Source organism: Python bivittatus, unplaced genomic scaffold (assembly GCF_059951505.1).
Source record: "Python bivittatus isolate LINGU-HERP-01145 unplaced genomic scaffold, Pbiv_v1 ctg000020_np1212, whole genome shotgun sequence".
NCBI classification, from domain to species: Eukaryota; Metazoa; Chordata; class Lepidosauria; order Squamata; family Pythonidae; genus Python; species Python bivittatus.
In genome coordinates, this window is record NW_028277030.1 from 127,758,249 (window position 1) to 127,777,677 (window position 19,429).

Below are 19,429 nucleotides of genomic sequence, written 5' to 3' on the forward strand. Positions count from 1 at the left end.
CATGCAGCTGGGCAAAATCAAGGAAGTAAGAATTACATAGATTTCAGTAAAGTATCTTTAATTCTAGTCTGGGGTAAATATAGAATTTTGAAAACTAGTTAGAAGAATTTCCCACCCTCATAGTGAGTTAATCAGGCAGAATCTCTTTGAATGATTTAAAATGCTTCTTCCTGGGTTTCTTTCCACCTGGGGGAAGATGACATTTGTGAAATTAACTGTCAACTGACTCGCCTGCTATCTTTTGACTGTTTATGTCTAGTTTCTCTTCCATTCCTTTTCCAGTGCTCCCGTAGTCTCTTGTTAGGAGAAAAACATTTTTTTTTTCTGTCTCCCCCTTGGCTCCACAAAACAGTAAATAATGTCCAGAATGGGTAGCCATTGTTGGTGGCATTATTATTTGTGACCTACTTGCGCTACAGATTTAATATGCCTTTGTCTTTGATAAATGAGGGTTTTAGGCCCTGTGGCAGAAAGCTTGCTTTCCTATGTCTCTCATCATGAATTTTGAGATTACCAGTAGAAACTCTTTCTGCATTCTGAGGTCAGCATAGCTGAGTCTCTTCAACAGTGGTGGGCTCCTTATGAAACTTCTTTCCTAAGGCTGCCTAGCAGATTATTTTCTGTAGACTAGCTAAGATCCTTTTTATTTATACAAGCCATTCAGTAGGATACAGTATTCCTGCTATTTTAGGACAGGTACTCCCCAGTTTAAGAACAAGTTCTGTTCCCAAGGTCTGTCCTTAAGTTGAATTTATATGTAAGCCAGAACAGTATTGTATAATATTGTATAAGTAGTATTGTATAATTAACTCGAACCATTGTGTATTTAACTTGAATTTTGCTACAATAGGCTCCGTTCTTAACTATGGGTCATCCTTAAACTGGGTGTTCTTAACCTGGGGATTAGCTGTATTTTTAACAGCTGGTTTAAATGGTTTTAATATGACTGTATTAAAGTACACAACTGTACTGAAAGCCACCTGAACACCATTGCAACACTATCAGATAGAATTTAAAATAGAGAAATATATACAGTATAGCTCTGAAATTTACCTTTGGGAAGTGGTTGGAAATGATGTAGATAATCCATGGCTCCATAAATTTGGCCCTGTTTGCACAAGCACAGAACAGCCTTTTTGTGTGCTCCACACTCACTGTATGCAATTTGAGCCAAAGCTAGGCACTGGGACTTGTTGTGCTTATCCACCTCTGCATACTGATAGATTGCATCACCAGCAGCCTCACAGAATTCCAGTCTGGGAGAAACAAAGCCAACAGAACATCATTAGATAATTGAAGGATTCTGGGGCATTGTAAAGAAAAGTGGAACAATAATGATAATGATATCTTATTCTTTTAGAAGAATAACTTAAAATCTAAGAGTTATGATAAAGAGAAGGTATACAGGAAAAGAAAAAGAAGACAAGCATGTATGAAGAATTCACAACACTATTTCTTTCTCCTCATTCATTGCTCCTCTTAGAAAATAGGGTATAATTTACCAAAGCCCAGCTTCCTACTCCTTAAAAGTCTCTCCTTCTCCTAAGAAGAATCAGTCTCCATGTAAATTGAGTAAGATCTGAATATACATCGGAAAATATCCAACAGGAATAGAAATGAGGCAAGTGGTATCATGCCCGACCTATATGCCTGATTTAATAAACCTCACTGGAGTGCATTTATAGGCTTGATAGATGGTGCAGAGGAAATCACGAGCCCCCGTAGGTTTGCCTGACAGGTGATACCTCTTCCCCATTAAGCTGGTGATTTTTTTGCCTCTTAAGCTGACCCTGGACTCCTGGTGCTGTGCTGTCCAGAGACTTTGGCTGCACCTGGAGTTTGCAGACTGAGCTACAGATTGGAGATCTCCATGACCTGGCCTGGAATAGGGCAGGAGGAGGAACTCATCCCATGTTTCAGAGACCCCCAGTCCCCAACAGCAATCTGAAAGCCAAAGGCAACCAGGATGTAAGGATGAAAGGGAGCCCATGAATGATAGGTGATCTGACTGTGATTTCTCTCTGGTGCTCATTGCCATCTCTGTCATTGCCCTTGTTTTAATAAACCATTGCTGCTTCTATCAGAAATGGCAAAACTGGCTACTCTCCTATGTTCACCAAGGTTGACAAGGCTGTATGTGGAATTGTAGGTGTCTTTTAAGGATCTCTTTCATGCACTCTTTTCCATGGTGCCTTTGTACCCAGAGCACCACAAGACCCTCCTGCTGAGAATTGCTGGGAAATCTGGTTCATCCCTTCTGTGCTGCACAGTGAGCCATTTGTTATTTCCATTGGAGTAGCCTTGGAATATCCAATGATGGAACAGTTTCCTTGTGTCCAGAAGCTTCTGGAGATGGAATAGGTAGTGGTCCCACTTAAAAATGGAAGATGAGCTGTAAGCAATAAACCTCATCCTCTTATCAAAATCATAGTCTTTTTGAAAGATACTGAGCTGGTTATTGCTTTTGTCTCTACTAATTTTCCTCCCAATGAAACTTGCATATAATGGATGTTTAGCAAGCATATGGGTGGTTAGGGAATATTGTTTAATTGGTAATTTCTCTTATTTTCTTTATCTCAAGACTTAGTAAAAAGAAAAGCTTGAATTAGAACTTTGTGTTGATAAAATACTTTGCTAATGTTGGTATGTCTTGCTAATATGTCTAGTAGTTGGCCATGTTTTCTGCTTTTAGAGAGAACTAAAAGAAAAGGCATGGGTGATCCTTTCTTCTTGCCAGATTAATCCTCATCATTCCAAATCCCTCCTGCTTGGAGTTAAGGGAAAATAAGAAGGTAGTTGCTATTACGGACAATTTAAAAAAGCAATGCCTGCTGTATCTTACTATGAATGCAAGAATCTACAGGTTATCTTCTTACAGTGGGCCCCTCCCAATGAAGTCTGAGCCTTCTGACATTACCATAACAATTTCCATGCCAGGAAGATAATAGAATTGAGTTCTATTTTTGCTGCTTTTTCCTAACTATAAATATCCTTGCCCTCCTTCTGAAAGACACCTTATTCCACCCTGTCTTCAGCTTAGATGAATTGAGTCTGATGGAGATGGGCTGATTTAGTTTGAAAATTCCTTTGGGAATTGTTGTCTAAGAATGTACCACTGACATTTGTTTAGCAGAAGCAATAGTATTTCTTCAGCAACTGCTATACTGGTAGTGCCCAGTTTAAGAATGTGTTCCATTCCCAAGGTCTGTCCTTAAGTTGAATTTGTATGTAAGCCAGAATAGTATTATTGTATAATACTGTATAAGTAGTATTATGTAATTAACTCAAACCATTGTGTATTTAACTTGAATCGTTGTGTATTTAATTCAGATTTTGCTATAATAGGCTCTGTTCTTAACAATGGGCCGACCTTGAACTGAGTGTTCTTAACCTGGGGACTACCTGTATTGGAAATATGCCATCTAGCTTAGTACTGAATATTCTGACAATTAGTCACTGCCCAAGATTCTGCTATTCTTGAACATTTGTTTTATTTATATGGAATTCCCAAAGAATGAAACCATGGACTACTTGTACATAATGCATGTCTTCTGCTACTGAGCTAGGATTCTGAATGACCACTTACTTGTGCAAAGTGACCCAATGCATCACCAGGTCTAATCGTTTCTCAGCTAAAGCACATTTGATGGCTTCAGTGGTCAAATTTGCAGGAAGACGCTTCTTAACAGCAATGGTTGTAGTTATGAGTGCGTCACAGTATAAAAGCAGAGGGAGGATCTTCCCTTTAATATGACCAACAGCTGAAGGGAAAAAGCAATATTTTTTAAAGCATTTGCTTGCTGCAGCTTGCTTTCTATACTCTCAAGCTCAGATCTTCCATCAAAGAAGGATTTGAACTCAGAATGATTGTATCTGAGGGTCCATACCTCTAAATTTCTCCATGGTTTCTTCATTGCGGAGGATTCCTCTAGGGCAGTTTGCTGCATATGTTGCCGCGGCCTCATACTGACAACGGGAAAACAGTTCATTGAACCTAGCACAGTTCAAAGATTACAACATTGTAAGTGATGGAGAATGGGTACAAAAACAGCTTTATTATTGGCCAAGTGAGTGCATTAGCTAGCTGAGCTGTGGAGGAAGGGCAATCTGAATGAAGTTAAACAATAGGTAAAGTAACTTGGTACCCTGCCTTTGTGCCCCAAAACTGAGAAGTGAAAGGAGTTAAAAATACATGTTCCAACTTTGTGAAAACTTCCCCATTGGAACAGATGAATCATACTTCAGGTTTCATTACTTTTTCAAGTTCTGTTTTTCCAGAATAAATCCTTGCCCAAACTATCTCTAGCTTCTTATCATCCTTATCTCTACCTGCCTAGGTAACTTTTCACTAGTGATATCAATCCCTGATTTTGTCCCCTACTGATGTCTTGTAAGTCCAACAATAATTATAAGATCTCCAGAGCAGCAGCATATATCTTCATGTCGTTCTGTCCAATACTGGACAAATATCTAATGCATATTTGGTTCCCAAATAATTTTTCTTCATTATTAGGCAGGAAAAGTAGCAGTTTCATTTTGCATTGGCCTAATAAAAGGGAACAGTCTGAGGGTCTTTGTTCCAAACATTTCCTTCGTTTTGTTTTGCCAAGAAAAAGACAACATTTTTCACTGGAACTTTTTGACTGGGCAAGATTTTATCTTCCTACTTAGCACTTTGTGCTGCAAGTCTCATAAAAAGTCTGTATCTCTGTTTTCACTTCCTATTCCTCACTATATTGCTATATTGCACTGTGCTCTTGTGGAGCGCATTCATTGTGGTAGGAGATAGGTAATGGGAAAGTATTAGGACTATGTGTGCTTCAAAAATGATTTGAAGAAGTGCTTCACACTTCGAGTAAGTGCAACATCTCTTTGCTCTACATTAAAGTAGACTGCCTTTTTCAGACTTCTGTATGAATCTTATAAAAATGTGGCTGCTCTAAGAATGACTTTAATGAAGCAATTTCTTAAGCAGCTACATCTTCTTTCATGCTTGTACAGAAGCATGAAAAAAGGACAGGTTACTTTAATGAAGAACAGAGAAGTCTTGCATTTGCATAAAGCATATTTTCAAACATGCACAGACTTAGTGTGCTTGATGTGTTAAGCAATTTCATTTGCCTAAATAAAGAGACAGCAAGGAGATCAGAAGAGTCTCTCATTATCTTACCTTTCAATATATTCAATCAGATCTTCTGCCTCTTTGCTTTTAGAAGGATCACGTTCAAATACACTTGAGACACTAGAAGCAATTGAATCTGAAAGGTTAGATCCATTCATAAGAAGTTAATATTTTATACACTTAGAAAACAAAAACAGAATACATATTAGCCAAATCACGAACTTGCAAGGGGTACATCTGCAGTAGAAACACACTTCTTTTCACCACTTCAAACTGTGGCCTACACTTCAAAGGCCTTGCTGGAGCTCTCTTTACCCTGTTGATAAATCTAGAACAAGGAAGAAACACTATAATAGAAAAGGAAGCAAGTCCAGGCATAGGAAGTAGCATAGGGAGAATCTGAGAATTTCGTTTCACAGGATTTGAATGCCATCCCAATCATAGGGTGGTTCACAGCAATCAAATATATAAACAAATTGTGAAACATAAAATCCAGAAATTTAATGTAAAACCATATAATAAAATGTAGGCACCAAATGGTATAATAACCAACCACCTATACTTCAAAGGCTTGATGGAAGAGGATGATTTTCACCTGCTCTGCAAGGTAAAAGGCTGGGAACCAAGTTAAACTGAGAGTATTCCATAGGGCTGGAGTGGCCACAGAGAAGGCCTGCATCCACACTCACTTCCCTTTGACTTCTTGAAGAGGGGGAATCAGAAGCAAACCTTCTTGGTTAGAATGCACAAGGTGGGCAGATCCTATTTGGAAAAGACAGTCCCAGCCTTTCAGTGTGAGTCATGGCTGACTAAAGATGTCTCTGTGAATGAGCAGAGACAATGACCACTGTGTAGAACAAAAGACTGGTCCTTCAAATTTCTCCAGACAAGAGATCGGGAGATTACCCATGAGTGCTCTGAATGGCAGCTCCTTGCAAGGAGACCATAAAACAGCGGGGGTTTGAGTGCCAGGAGCTGAGGGAGAAGACATCTTTGCTCTCAGCAGCAGCGGAGCCTTTCATAGGGACATAAAGCCAGTCAAACTCACTTTCTAATCACTTTTGGAAATGTTCAATTTAACTACTTTATGGATATTAGAGACCTTCAAAATGGCAAGCTTAATTTGACACCTGGTGAGTTTTACCTTCTTCTTTGGATTTAAGAAATTTTAAATAAAATTTTAAAAATTTAAAATAATATACAACTGGCAAAAAGGGGGAGCAAGAACTTTGATTTAAGAAAGTATTAAATGGATTGGGAGACCAGAGAGATTTGGAATATTGGCTATTTTTGCTGTAAGATTTGAAAAACAAGTCTACAATTAAATAATATACTTGTGGAAGCCTCTGAAACAGAACTAAATCCATATTAGGAATTGAGGCTTGATGAAGGTTGCAAATGAACACTAGAGCGAACCAAATGACCAGGCAGAAAGGAGTAAAATGGCTAAGCCAGCTATAACTTTTTCTTATATGAAAGCATTTTCTGAAACATGGATTGAAATATTAATAAATAATATATCAGAAAGGATATATTCAATGGAATATGACAGATTTCAATGGATAAACTTTTTGAAGGTGATGAGAAAAATTTTAAAAAACCTTCACCTGACATAGACATTATAGAGTTTGAAGGCAACAAAATTGAGATTACTAAAATGGGAAAGCAAAAGATAAATCAAGAAAAGGATCTGGACATGGAACTGCTGTGACAAGAAATTCTGGATGATGCCTCTTTATGGGAAAGGATCTGGATCTGGAACAGCTTCGATGAGAAATCTTGGACAACGCCTCTTTATGGAATTTACAAAGTAGGCTGGTGAAAGCTTTGAAGACTTCTTTTAAATACCAAAGAGTGATGAAAGATCAAATCCTGTGATAAGAAGGATTTAAAGGTCAAGATTGTGCAGAGCAAAAAGAAGGAATATAAAGTTGGATTATTTCACCAGGGCTAAACCATTTGTTTGATATTTCTGGTACCTCCTAATGGACTTTTGCTGAATCAGGATTGAAAAGATGATTTCTGGATTGCATATAGATAAAAGGTAGGGTATGGGGAGAAGAGTTTTTTTTTTAATTTGTAACTTTAAAAGAGGGTAAAAAGTTAGTATATTAGCTTATGCTCCGTGTAATGAAGGTTGGAAGCCACTTCTTTATTACTGTCTTTGTTGTTGTTTTTTTCTTTTTTCTGCACTTTTCTTTTTCTTTTAATATAGTTTGTGTTAACTTTACTATGTTTATTAAAAGCCTTAATAAAATTATTTTTTAAAAAAGGAAAAGACAGTCCCACAGGTAACAAGGACCTGTGCCATAAATGGCTTTATAAGTCACAATCAGCACACTACAAAATGCACCCTGGAAACCTATTTGTAATCAGTGTAGTTCCCACAACATAGGTATAGAGCACAAAGCCCAGTGAAGAAAAATAAAGACAATATGAGCCCTGTTTGTGCAAATAAATGACACAGAGTCTTTTTGCCACATAACAGAGACATGCTGACTTGGCACACACCACAAATACGCTTTCTTTTGCTGATTTGTTGTAAAAAGTTGAAGTCTGAAAATATATTTTTACCTTTTGCAAGTTTCTCATTTTCTATCATCTGAAAGATGAGCTGCTGCAGAGTGTCAATGTTCCTGTCGGTATTTTCCCAGATAGTGATCACATTTGCAAACAGAGTTAGCCGATAAAAACTATAAAGAACAGAATATTGGCTGAAATGTGGCTACATCAATATCACTCTGTAATTCGAATCCTCCAAGGCTTGTCCTTCCAACATCATTTTATTCCCTTGTATAAACACAGGACAAGTCTCCTGAGAAAAAGAATTTTCCCAATGTCTAGATTTGTCAAGTGGCATGTTATGTATACATACATAACTACACTGCAATTATTAATAAGTTATTGCATACAACTGCAAAGCATGTTGACTGAATGGAAGCATTTCTCATATTGGCAAATCTTCATGCTAAAAGCAGGTTTCATATGCATATTATGAAAAAAGTCCCTTGCTATTCTGTATTCACTTATATTTGTATTAAATGGGTTCACAATGTTAATTTCAGCTTGGGGGCACTATGCCTCTAAATTCAATTAAAGGAGAACAATGGTAGGAAAAAAATATACCTCATCTTCTGCTTGCCAGCATCCTAGGGGCATTTGGTTGGCAACTGTGAAAAACAAAATGCTGGACTAAAACGGGCCTTGGCCTGATTCAGCAGGCCTGTTGTGGTATTTTAGTGGAACATACGTTGATGATGTAATACATGAACAAGCCCTACACATACTAATTAAATTTATTTTTAATTATAAATTTTATTAATATTACAGTATATCATACAATTGGTCCATTCAACCAACTACCAGTTACTCTGACTGACAGTGGCTTTCTCATATTTCACATGGTGGTATTTTCTAATGCTTGTATCCAATAAACTTCAACTGATTGTTTCATAATAATCTATTATTATACTGTAAATTGTTATTATCCCCTTTAATAGTGCCAGGAAGTCCCAGGAACTGAGCCTTATATATGCAAAATTTATTTATTTATTTATTTATTTATTTGTGTGTGTGTGTTTGTATACATATAGCCACCCATCTCACAATGATGACTTTGGATGGCATACAATGACTAAAATGCAAAAACCATGGCATACAACTCCTGGCGCCCAAAGATCAACAACCCCTTTCTTAGTGAAACACATCAAGAAATACAGCAACAGCAGCAAAGTTCACCTGACCTCGTGACCCAAATGCCTGGGGTTAATATGTCTTCTACACATTGAGTTCCCCCCAGTAAGCATGTTAATGGCTGCTATGTTCCAGTTGAAGGTTCTTGGGCTTTCTGTTGGTACTAATCTAACCACAAATGTTGGGACAGAACAGAAAATTCTAGAAATTACAATTCTAGGATCTATTCTAAGCCATTCCTCTAATCTGATGAAAGTAAAGGGGACAAAGTTATTATAACTATTTCCACTATTCAAAGAATGAAGGAAGAAAAATACCCTGAATTTCCTTAAGAAAAAGTAAGTGCATATTGTAAAAGGGACCATTATACCAAAGCTTCAGACTCTCATTCTCTTTTTCAGCCATATTTCGCTTATGAAGAGCACGTTTCATGTCCTCCTCAACATTGGCTGTATTTTCTATGGGAATGTATTTTGTCAACATGTCTTCTTTCAATTCCTTCAACCTATTTTGTAGATGAGCTAGGTGCTTAGAGAGGACATCTATATCAAGGGAGTCTTTCAAATTAAGACCTGTTGAAAAAAAGGAGGAGCAATGTTCCTATGAATTTCCATCTATGATCATATTAACTGTCTATAAATTCAAACTGTACAAATTATGTTACAACAAAAAAGCATACTGTTATTATAACCAGACTTTAAAGTCAACAGAGAGGTCTCCTTTTCTGAAGTGGATAACTAGAAAGAAGCCACAATTCACAAGTAGAATGCATGCTTTGCATTACAGACTCAATGTCAAATCCTGGTATGTCCAACTAAAAATATTCCAGAGGTAGAAGTTTGGGACTCCATTCTCTCTGCCCTAGTCCTTAAAGGCTGCTGCCAACTAGACTAGACAACAGATGGGCAAATTAGATTAGTCAATATTCTGACTTAGAAGAAAAGAGGTCTGTATATCCATATGATATTAAGTACAAATAAATTCTACTGTTTCATATATTGCATGTGATAGTTAATGACAGTTTTGCCCAAAGTAATCATCCATAAAAAATACTAGATAGAAAGGGCATCATCCATATGTCTCTCTATTTTGGTTTGGCCCTCAATCCTGGCTCAGCTAAGATTTAGAATGTTGTAGAGAACATATAATTATTCAAACCATCTTAGATATTAACACTGCAATATAATACAGATGCTGGTTCATGCTCCTAATATGAGAAAAAAATTATTTTTGTATTACAAACAGCTACATCTTACCTGGAATTTTTTTAGCAGGATTAATCTTCTGGGCTTTGGTTAAATCTTCTTTAACTGAGAGTGTTAACCTTAAACTTCTTAGTTTCTGTATCAAGCTCTCAGTTCTTGCAGAATTCTTCTCAATTCTTTTCATTCTAAAATAGAAGCAATTCAAATTTTACATTACATAATGTTGTCTCATCTGCTATAGGCAATTGCTTATAACTTCAGCAGTTGAAAAGGACTTATAAAGCCCTTTGGGATTTTAGATGCTTGAGTTTTAAGTATTTCCTTAAAAATCGTTATACTATTAATGGGAGTTACTTAGCTTTGTGTAATTTTACTGGGAATTTGGGGACAAAGTGAATGAATGAAGATGGAGGGGACATAGGCTGATAGGGTAAAGTCTACAGCTAAAAGAAATGAAAGCAAAGCGTGTTGCTTCATCTTCCATAATTCCCCAGCTAGCATAGCCAATGGGGACTATTACCATACAGTGGGGCAAAAAAGTATTTAGTCAGCCACCAATTGTACAGGTTCTCCCACTTAAAAAGATGAGAGAGGCCTGTAAGTTTCATCATAGGTATACCTCAACTATGAGAGACAAAATGGGGGAAAAAATCCAGAAAATCACATTGTCTGATTTTTAAAGAATTTATTTGCAAATCATGGTGGAAAATAAGTATTTGGTCAATATCAAAAGTTCGTCTCAATACTTTGTTATATATCCTTTGTTGGCAATGACAGAGGTCAAACGTTTTCTGTAAGTCTTCACAGGGTTTTCACACACTGTTGCTGATATTTTGGCCCATTCCTCCATGCAGATCTCCTCTAGAGCAGTGATGTTTTGGGGCTGTCGCTGGGCAACATGGACTTTCAACTCCCTCCAAAGGTTTTCCATAGGGTTAAGATCTGGAGACTGGCTAGGCCACTCCAGGACCTTGAAATGCTTCTTACGAAGCCACTCCTTCGTTGCCCGGGCGGTGTGTTTGGGATCATTGTCATGCTGAAAGACCCAACCACGTTTCATCTTCAATGCCCTTGCTGATGGAAGGAGGTGTTCACTCAAAATCTCACGATACATGGCCCCATTCATTCTTTCCTTTACACGGATCAGTCGTCCTGGTCCCTTTGCAGAAAAACAGCCCCAAAGCATGATGTTTCCACCCCCATGCTTCACAGTAGGTATGGTGTTCTTTGGATGCAACTCAGCATTCTCTCTCCTCCAAACACGACAAGTTGAGTTTAGACCAAAACGTTCTACTTTGGTTTCATCTGACCATATGACATTCTCCCAATCCTCTTCTGGATCATCCAAATGCTCTCTAGCAAACTTCAGACGGGCCCGGACATGTACTGGCTTAAGCAGGGGGACACGTCTGGCACTGCAGGATTTGAGTCCCTGGCGGCGTAGTGTGTTACTGATAGTAGCCTTTGTTACTTTGGTCCCAGCTCTCTGCAGGTGATTCACTAGGTCCCCCCGTGTGGTTCTGGGATTTTTGCTCACCGTTCTTGTGATCATTTTGACCCCACGGGGTGAGATCTTGCATGGAGCCCCAGATCGAGGGAGATTATCAGTGGTCTTGTATGTCTTCCATTTTCTAATTATTGCTCCCACAGTTGATTTCTTCACACCAAGCTGCTTGCCTATTGCAGATTCAGTCTTCCCAGCCTGGTGCAGGTCTACAATTTTGTTTCTGGTGTACTTCGACAGCTCTTTGGTCTTGGCCATAGTGGAGTTTGGAGTGTGACTGTTTGAGGTTGTGGACAGGTGTCTTTTATACTGATAACAAGGTCAAATGGGTGCCATTACTACAGGTAACAAGTGGAGGACAGAGGAGCCTCTTAAAGAAGTAGTTACAGGTCTGTGAGAGCCAGACATCTTGCTTGTTTGTAGGTGACCAAATACTTATTTTCCACCATGATTTGCAAATAAATTCTTTAAAAATCAGACAATGTGATTTTCTGGATTTTTTCCCCCATTTTGTCTCTCATAGTTGAGGTATACCTATGATGAAAATTACAGGCCTCTCTCATCTTTTTAAGTGGGAGAACTTGCACAATTGGTGGCTGACTAAATACTTTTTTGCCCCACTGTATTATTACCATACTTTAAGCTTTTACAGCAAGATGGAACTACAACATTTATTTCACTTGTACTAAGCCTTATTTTGGTAAGTCATATTCTAGCCAACTTACAAAATAATAATACAAAAAACATTAAATGTATTCCTGGTCAACAAAATAATCTAAATGCACGTTTAAAATAATAGATCATCAAACATAAAAGTTTAAAAAATCATCATATGTTTTGATTGAAGAACTACCTGACAGAGAAAAATATTATTATTAAAGCATTTATAAGGATTCTCTTTTTCTTCCTCCTCTACATCCTATAGCCCTGCCTTCTCCAATCTGGTTGTTAATTCCAACATATCTGGGAGTACCAGGTTTGGGAAAGACACCATAACCATTTCCTTGCTCACTTTTCTTTCCCAACATATCTCTGATCTCTTCTGGTGGTATGCAGTTTGTAAGCTTCTGGAACAGTTTGCTTATATGGGACTTAGCCTATAGTGTCCCACAGAGTTCCATCTTGTCCCTCATGCTGTTCACCACCTACATGGAATTAATGAAGAAAGAATTCAAAATTCTGAAGTGTGGTGCCATTGCTATGTTGATGACACCCAGCCTTATGTATAGTGAATATCCCTTGTATTCTTCACTAATTCAAATTTTCTTCATAAACTATGAAATCAATTATGCTTTTTAATATGTATTCATTCCTTTGCCATGTATACATATGAATAGACTTATGCTTAAACAGGTCTTTTTCCTAGGCAGATATTAATCAAACAGTAATAATTTCCATTCATTCTTTAAGTAGCCCACTTTTTGGTACTTTCTCATCCACCCATCTGCATAATAGAACACTTTTTTCCTCTGGATTGCAGTCTTTCAGAGTGTTGTAGTTTTTCTCCAAATTAACCTCTGATTCTTCCATTATCACCATTCACTGGAATATAACATCTAACTGTATCCAACTGATGAACTGAGGGTGCTGTGGAACTGTTTTGCATAGTGTGGTGCACTAGTATACTGGAGATACGTCCCTTTCATGTCAAATTTGCTAGCTATCTCTATCTGGTGGCATGCAAACTCCAGTGCAATTCTACTTGGTCATCTGTGGCAGTGCCTTCAGTGTCTTCATCTGTCATATATAAATAGATAGCATTTCTTATTTGCCTTTCTTCTCCTAAACCTAACTTGCATTAAATATTCATTCTGTAAACATCCACAAAAACATAAGATATTACAAATACTTTTTAAAAAATGAAAAAAAAATCCCATACAATACTAGTAATTTCAAATCAGATCATGTCACTGTACAAGAGACTAGTTCAAAATTGTGCCTTGAATATCTCCCCTGCAAAAGAGTGAAAGAGGTTCTTACTTTTCTTCCAGCTGAGTTATTCTCTTCTTATAATACATTAAAGTTGAAGATTCACATGCTAACATTTTTAATTTTCCATGAAGATAAAATGCATTGTGCCGGCCCTCCTTTAATGCTTCTATAAAAGCATCATATTCTTGCTTGATTGTAGTCAGAATGTTCTTGTATGCATTAACATGCTCAATTATCTGTTTTAACAATATAGAAGCTGATTATTTGCCATCACTGCTTAGTAGTGAGACAATAAACGTTAGAAAATATTCATTCCATGAACTCTTAAAGAGCTGAGCTTATCACAGGTAGAAAAAAGTCTTTCTGAATCAAAAGACAAGACCATTTTGGTCCACTATCTTGTTCCCCGCCATTGCTCGGTAGATGCTTCTGGAAAGCCCATCAGCAGGAAATGAATGCAATGAACATTTCCTGTTATTCCTCACCAACTGAATACATACTTCTAAGCCCAAAGTTTCAAGTTTATAATAAAGTTATCTTATATTTACCACCTTCCTTCATCTTAAAACCCACAGAACAGCTTAAAACTCATAGAAGAGGATGAAACAACCAGAATGTCAAGAGCAAATTAACACTGTCAGAAGGCAGGGCAAGATTTGCTTCAAGTGAGAGACTGAAGAAAAAGGAGAGACTGTCCTTGCCTATTTCTTTTCTATCTTTAGGAGGTATGTCATACTTTTCTAGACATCAAATGAGGGAAGTTTAAATAGCAAATGCAACAGGAATGCAGCCAAGGATCCTGTTCATAGAATACCACAGAGTCCTGCAGAACTTCTAGATAATTTATGTACCCAGTAAAGTAGCACCAGATTAACTGAGAGCTAATCTGATTAAATCTGAAACAGATCTAATCCTGGCTAGTTTTCCAACCATTTTTGTAGGGCTTTTTTTTAACAGTTTAGGGAGAAACAAATCTATAATCTCTTTTCTTCTCATGTATTAGTGGAAAAAAAACCACTTTAAAGTGGCCAATGGGCTGAATGCTTCTTTCATAGGAATACTCATCAAAGCAAGGTATTAGGCTATGTACAACAACCAGCAAATCCAAATGCCTTGCTCTGAGGGCTTCTTTCTCAAAGTAACACATTGTGGGCCAGCACCTGTGGTAGCCCTGGTAGTCTCGGAGGCTATCTGGCCCACAATGCCATACTCAGGGAAAGGATCCCTCAGAGTGAGATAGGAAGATCAAGAAGACTGGATAATGTGTGTGTATGCATGTGTTGGGAAGAAAAAACGATTGTGTAGCCCCTGACCTCAGATTGGTCATCTTACATTGACACTACTATTAAAGGGAGGAAACTGTTCCTTTTTTCACAACACTCTGTATAATTTTAGTGTTAATTTTTAGAAAAAATCCTGTTTTCTGTAGTTATATTTTCCCCCTGTCACTGTAGTCTTTCCTTGTAAGGAAGTATTCAGTCCCTAGTCTGAACTTAGTTTGATATCATGTCTTGTTTTAAAGCTGCTGGTTCAAATGAAATGGAAAATTCTAGTTAATGAAAACAATTCTACTTCATTTATCAATGAAGGGAAGAGCAGAGGGGATGCATGTCAAGCTAAAATATCCATTCATATGTTGGCTTATTAAGCTAAAATACAATTATACGAACATTTTATTTATTTATTTAATCATATTTATATAGCTGCCCATCTCACAAAATGTGACTCTGGGTGGCATACAAAAAAAAAAAACCCCACCACAATATAAAGAATATTAAAAAAATTCTACAATTAAAAAACATCAATCAGTGTTACTATTAACAGACTAGCAGAGAAGATTTGATGTTATAGGCAATGCAGCTACCTCACTAGTTCATGCTACATGTTATTATTTTGCACTGATTTCAGCATAAATCAGACAATATACCAAAACCATAAAGATCACATTCACTGATCATGAAAAACAGAATATTTTTAGCAGTGTTTAGTTACCATTTCAAATACATTTCTGTATATTATATAATAGTCCTCTGCTGGTCCTTGCTTAGTACAGCCCACTTTTTCAATTTCTGAAATGATATAACTCTGAATGCTCTCCAGAAATTCCTTCTCAGTCTCTGGGATGATGGGAGGAAGCACTGAGTGTTTACTTGCTCCAACACAGGCTGATTTCATGGTGGAGAAGACAGCTAAATTTCCATTGCAGATAGCAACTAAGGTATCAGTTCCTTCTTTTGATCAGAAGACATGCTTCAGTCAAAACCTAAAAATAATGCTACAGCAATAAAAGAAATGTAAATTTTATCTAACACATCAACTTTAAGCATGCATTCTACATGGCTTATTTCCAGGTAAAATAAGGACCATAAATCTAGTTGCAGTGCCCTAGAATAGCCATATTAAATTTAATATGGAGGAAGAGGTAGGATATAATAGCAAGGTTTTGCAGATCTTAAGTACTTCCTGTCAAATTCAGTGAGAACTATCAGGTAAGTGTGGGTTGCAGGCTAAGAAACTGAGCTATGAGCTAGGAACAAAACATTTACAAAGCTGAAAGGACTTTTAAAATTTATTTTTAAATTTTTAATCATTTATTTTTAAACACTGAGGCTATCCACACCAAATATGGCATTTTTCTTTTTTAGAGATTCATTCAGTTTTCAGATAAAGATTCTGAAGTTCTTTGCATTATAATCTGAAATTAAAATAAATCACCCAAAATCTAAACATCATAGGCATGTGAGGGAGTAAAGTTGGAGTTGCTGCCTGTGCTTTGGAAAAGCAAGATGCAGCCTGCCAGAAACCCTTCTCACCCCATTTCCCTTGTTTCCCTGACTACTCACAAGCATCCAGGCCAGCTTTCCAGTTGCCTGTGATAATGAGCCACACCCTGGTGTTTTCAAGGATGTGCAGACGTCCACAAGCAGCCTGCACCCCACCCAGGATCTTAGCTTAGAAAAGCAAACATAAGACAGGGTGGTGGAGGAGGTCTGTGTGTAAGAGGAAAGGTGACAAGCAAACAGCCTACAGATAGAGAAGCATAGGTGATGTCTATTACTATAGTTATTACAAGCAGGCAAGAGGACTAGTATTCAACTACCAAGACCACAGGTTGTGGTGAGCAGTGTATCTTGGTGGGAGTCCTGCCTAGAGCTTGGAGTTTTGCTGGGAGCTCAGTAGCAACCAAAAGAGGAACAAGCACACTGAAGCAGCACCTTATCTCAACTAGTGCAAGAATATTTGGAAAAGGCTTAAAGGTTATATGCCATTCTACAGACTTTACAAACTTTATATATTTATACAGACTTTATGCGTTTATAGACTTTTGCTTGAACTAAATATTAAGGTACTGAGTATTAAAGACATATGTACATGACAACATCACCTTGCAAGTCCTAGACAGGTAAAGAACAATAGTCTGTTGTTGGGGGAAGATGTGTGTTGCAATAAAGCATTTTGTACAGATTGGCTATGCTGTGATGTGTCCAGTCCCTGGATAACAAAGAACCCTCACAAGGCACCCATAAAACTATAGTAACAGTTACTTCAAAGTTATGCAGTTTTGCTTGCAAAGCATGTTTATATGGATCTACCATTTAGGATAAAGTGATTAAACCACAGCTGCTGTTATGTGGGGCTACAGAGCTGCCAAATATGCATACACAATGGTCTAGACCAGTGTTTCTGAACCTCAGCAAGTTTAAGATGTGTGGACTTCAACTCCCAGAATTCCCCAGCCAGCGTGAATTCTGGGAGTTGAAGTCCACACATCTTAAACTTGCTGAGGTTCAGAAACACTGGTCTAGACCTAGTGACTCCTTGGACAAAATGGGCCTAGTCCTATCAATCACCCAAAGAAGTTCCTACTTTCCAGTTCCCTTCCTCTTCATTTCTTCTCTTACATCATTCCTGTTGGAATACAATTTCCCCAAAACAGCAAAATGGCAATATATAGAGCTAAAGCTTTTGTCACGTTCCTTACCTGGCCCTGATGCCTTAGCAGCCTCTGACACTCTAGTAAGTAATTGAAAAAGGCTTTTATACAGGCTAAAACATAAGTTTTTTAAAATTGCAAAAATGAACGTGGACAATATACAAGACATCTGTAACACGGAACTGGAATATCCTATATCATCAAATCATTTCAGGTTCTAAGAAATGTTAAGTACATTCTATGCATTTTAAAATTGGTTTGTTCAGAAAAAAAAACCTTTTTCAGGCTTAGTGGACTTCTCAGAAGATGTTAAAAAAAGGTTGGATCTTTCCTATGCTGGAGATGTAATAATTACAATATTACAAAGTTATTACAATAAGATGTAATAACTTTGAAGGAATGCTAGGGCCTATGCTTGAATGTATCCACTGATAGTTCCTTATTGTAAGATATTACTGTCATAATGCTATGGTATTATTCAGGTTCTTGGAAGGATATTAAGATTTAAATATGTTAATGTTGCTACATTCCTAAAATTTGGAGTTATGTCTATTTATGAAGACCTTTGTAAATATCATGGCTGGTTTGTTGCCAAAAAGATAATTATATTTATTACATTTAAAGACCACTGCAATTCCAAAACTATAGTGGTTTACAATATAAAATACACAATAAACCATATATAATAAAAATGCATGCACAAAAAAGATTTACAATCCAATTTAAAAAATAAAATTAAATAACAAAGCCAAATTATAACCCAACCAAGATGGAAACTTGTCCCAAATGCCATCCAGAAGCTTTATTTGGGACTGTTTCTGGGTGGCAGGGTGGGAGCCAACTGGTTGTCCACTGGAAGGCCATTCCAAAGGAATGGCACTGCCACCAAAAAGCAGTGCCATCAAGCCTCACTCCTACTTACCTCCCTTAAAGGGGAAACCACTATTAGCTTATCTGGAGTATACTGAATTGGCAGGACTGATTCCAATGGCATAATGCAATCTTACATGTAGCTAGGCACCAAGCCATGTATGGCTTTACAGGTTAGCACCAGCATTTTAAATTCTATCCAGAAGCCTATTGGTAACCAGTATAGGGCCTACAGCTCTGGTGTAATGGGCTCCCAGCAGCAAAGGTCAGTAAGCACATGAGGCGCTGCACTCTGAACCAATTTGCAGGTTCTGAGAGGCCTTCAAAGACAGACTCAGATACTGCAAATTGCAGCAGTCTAAATGGATGGTGATGAGAGCATCTCTCACTGTAGCAATGCCTTCTCACCACAGGTAGGAAAAGCCACAACTGTCACACCAGACGAAACTGGGCAAAGGCTCACTTGGTTGTGGCTTCCACCTGCAGACATGCTCCATTAGGGGCAGTACCCCCATCAAGAGACACCACTGGAGTAGATAGAGAATCCTGATGGACAAACAATAACTCCATCTTGCTAGATAGGGTTCAATTTAATCCTGTCCTCTGCCATCCAGACCCTCATAATCTCCAGGCACTGAGATGTGATTTCAGTCACCATTCTGTGATTCAATCACCATCACCGTTCTGCCCTGGGAGAGTAATGTAAAGTTGGGTATAATCAGCATACTGATGATCCCAAATCCTAAATTGCTGGATGGCCTTTCCCAGTAGCTTTATGAAAATGTTAAAAGCGGGTTGGGGTGGGGGGAGAGGATCAATCCCTGTGGTAACTCACAAGGGAGAAACCATTGGGCCAATCTTCTCCTTCCACATTGACTGGAACTACCTATAGAGGAAGGAGTAGAACCACTACAACACAATCCCTCCGTGTCTCCCAGATCAGGCTGGGGTTGGGCTGGGTGGGGAGGGAAGGGGAGTCAGAGATGATGATGATGGTCAGCTGGGGCAGTGGTGGTGGAATACACCAGTCTTTTCATATTGGCTAGGCTGAGCAGGGCAGCCAAAAGGGCAGAGATGGGGGGGAGATAGGCAGGTGGGAGATGAAATGGAGGCAGTTTGTGCAGGGCAGGGGAAGTGTGAGTTCCTCACCCAACTGTACAGTCCTCACC

General features: G+C 38.0%; 1 protein-coding gene across 3 annotated transcripts in view; it reads right to left on the reverse strand.

Annotated features, from left to right (window-relative positions):
* The window catches only part of CLHC1 (clathrin heavy chain linker domain containing 1), a 31,937-nt gene that overhangs the window by 10,892 nt on the left and 1,616 nt on the right, over positions 1 to 19,429 (reverse strand). For 2 of the 3 annotated variants that reach the window (XM_015888717.3, XM_025169049.2), the window contains exons 2-10: positions 15,449 to 15,731; positions 13,505 to 13,692; positions 10,072 to 10,205; positions 9,186 to 9,387; positions 7,697 to 7,815; positions 5,171 to 5,258; positions 3,888 to 3,994; positions 3,587 to 3,761; positions 1,054 to 1,256 (exon numbers count right to left, since the gene is read on the reverse strand). In XM_015888717.3, coding sequence (XP_015744203.1) covers positions 1,054 to 1,256; positions 3,587 to 3,761; positions 3,888 to 3,994; positions 5,171 to 5,258; positions 7,697 to 7,815; positions 9,186 to 9,387; positions 10,072 to 10,205; positions 13,505 to 13,692; positions 15,449 to 15,631 — 1,399 coding nt within the window. In that variant the 5' untranslated portion in view covers positions 15,632 to 15,731. The remainder of the gene's footprint in view (positions 1 to 1,053; positions 1,257 to 3,586; positions 3,762 to 3,887; positions 3,995 to 5,170; positions 5,259 to 7,696; positions 7,816 to 9,185; positions 9,388 to 10,071; positions 10,206 to 13,504; positions 13,693 to 15,448; positions 15,732 to 19,429) is intronic. The other variant, XM_088149445.1, reaches the window with a different exon arrangement.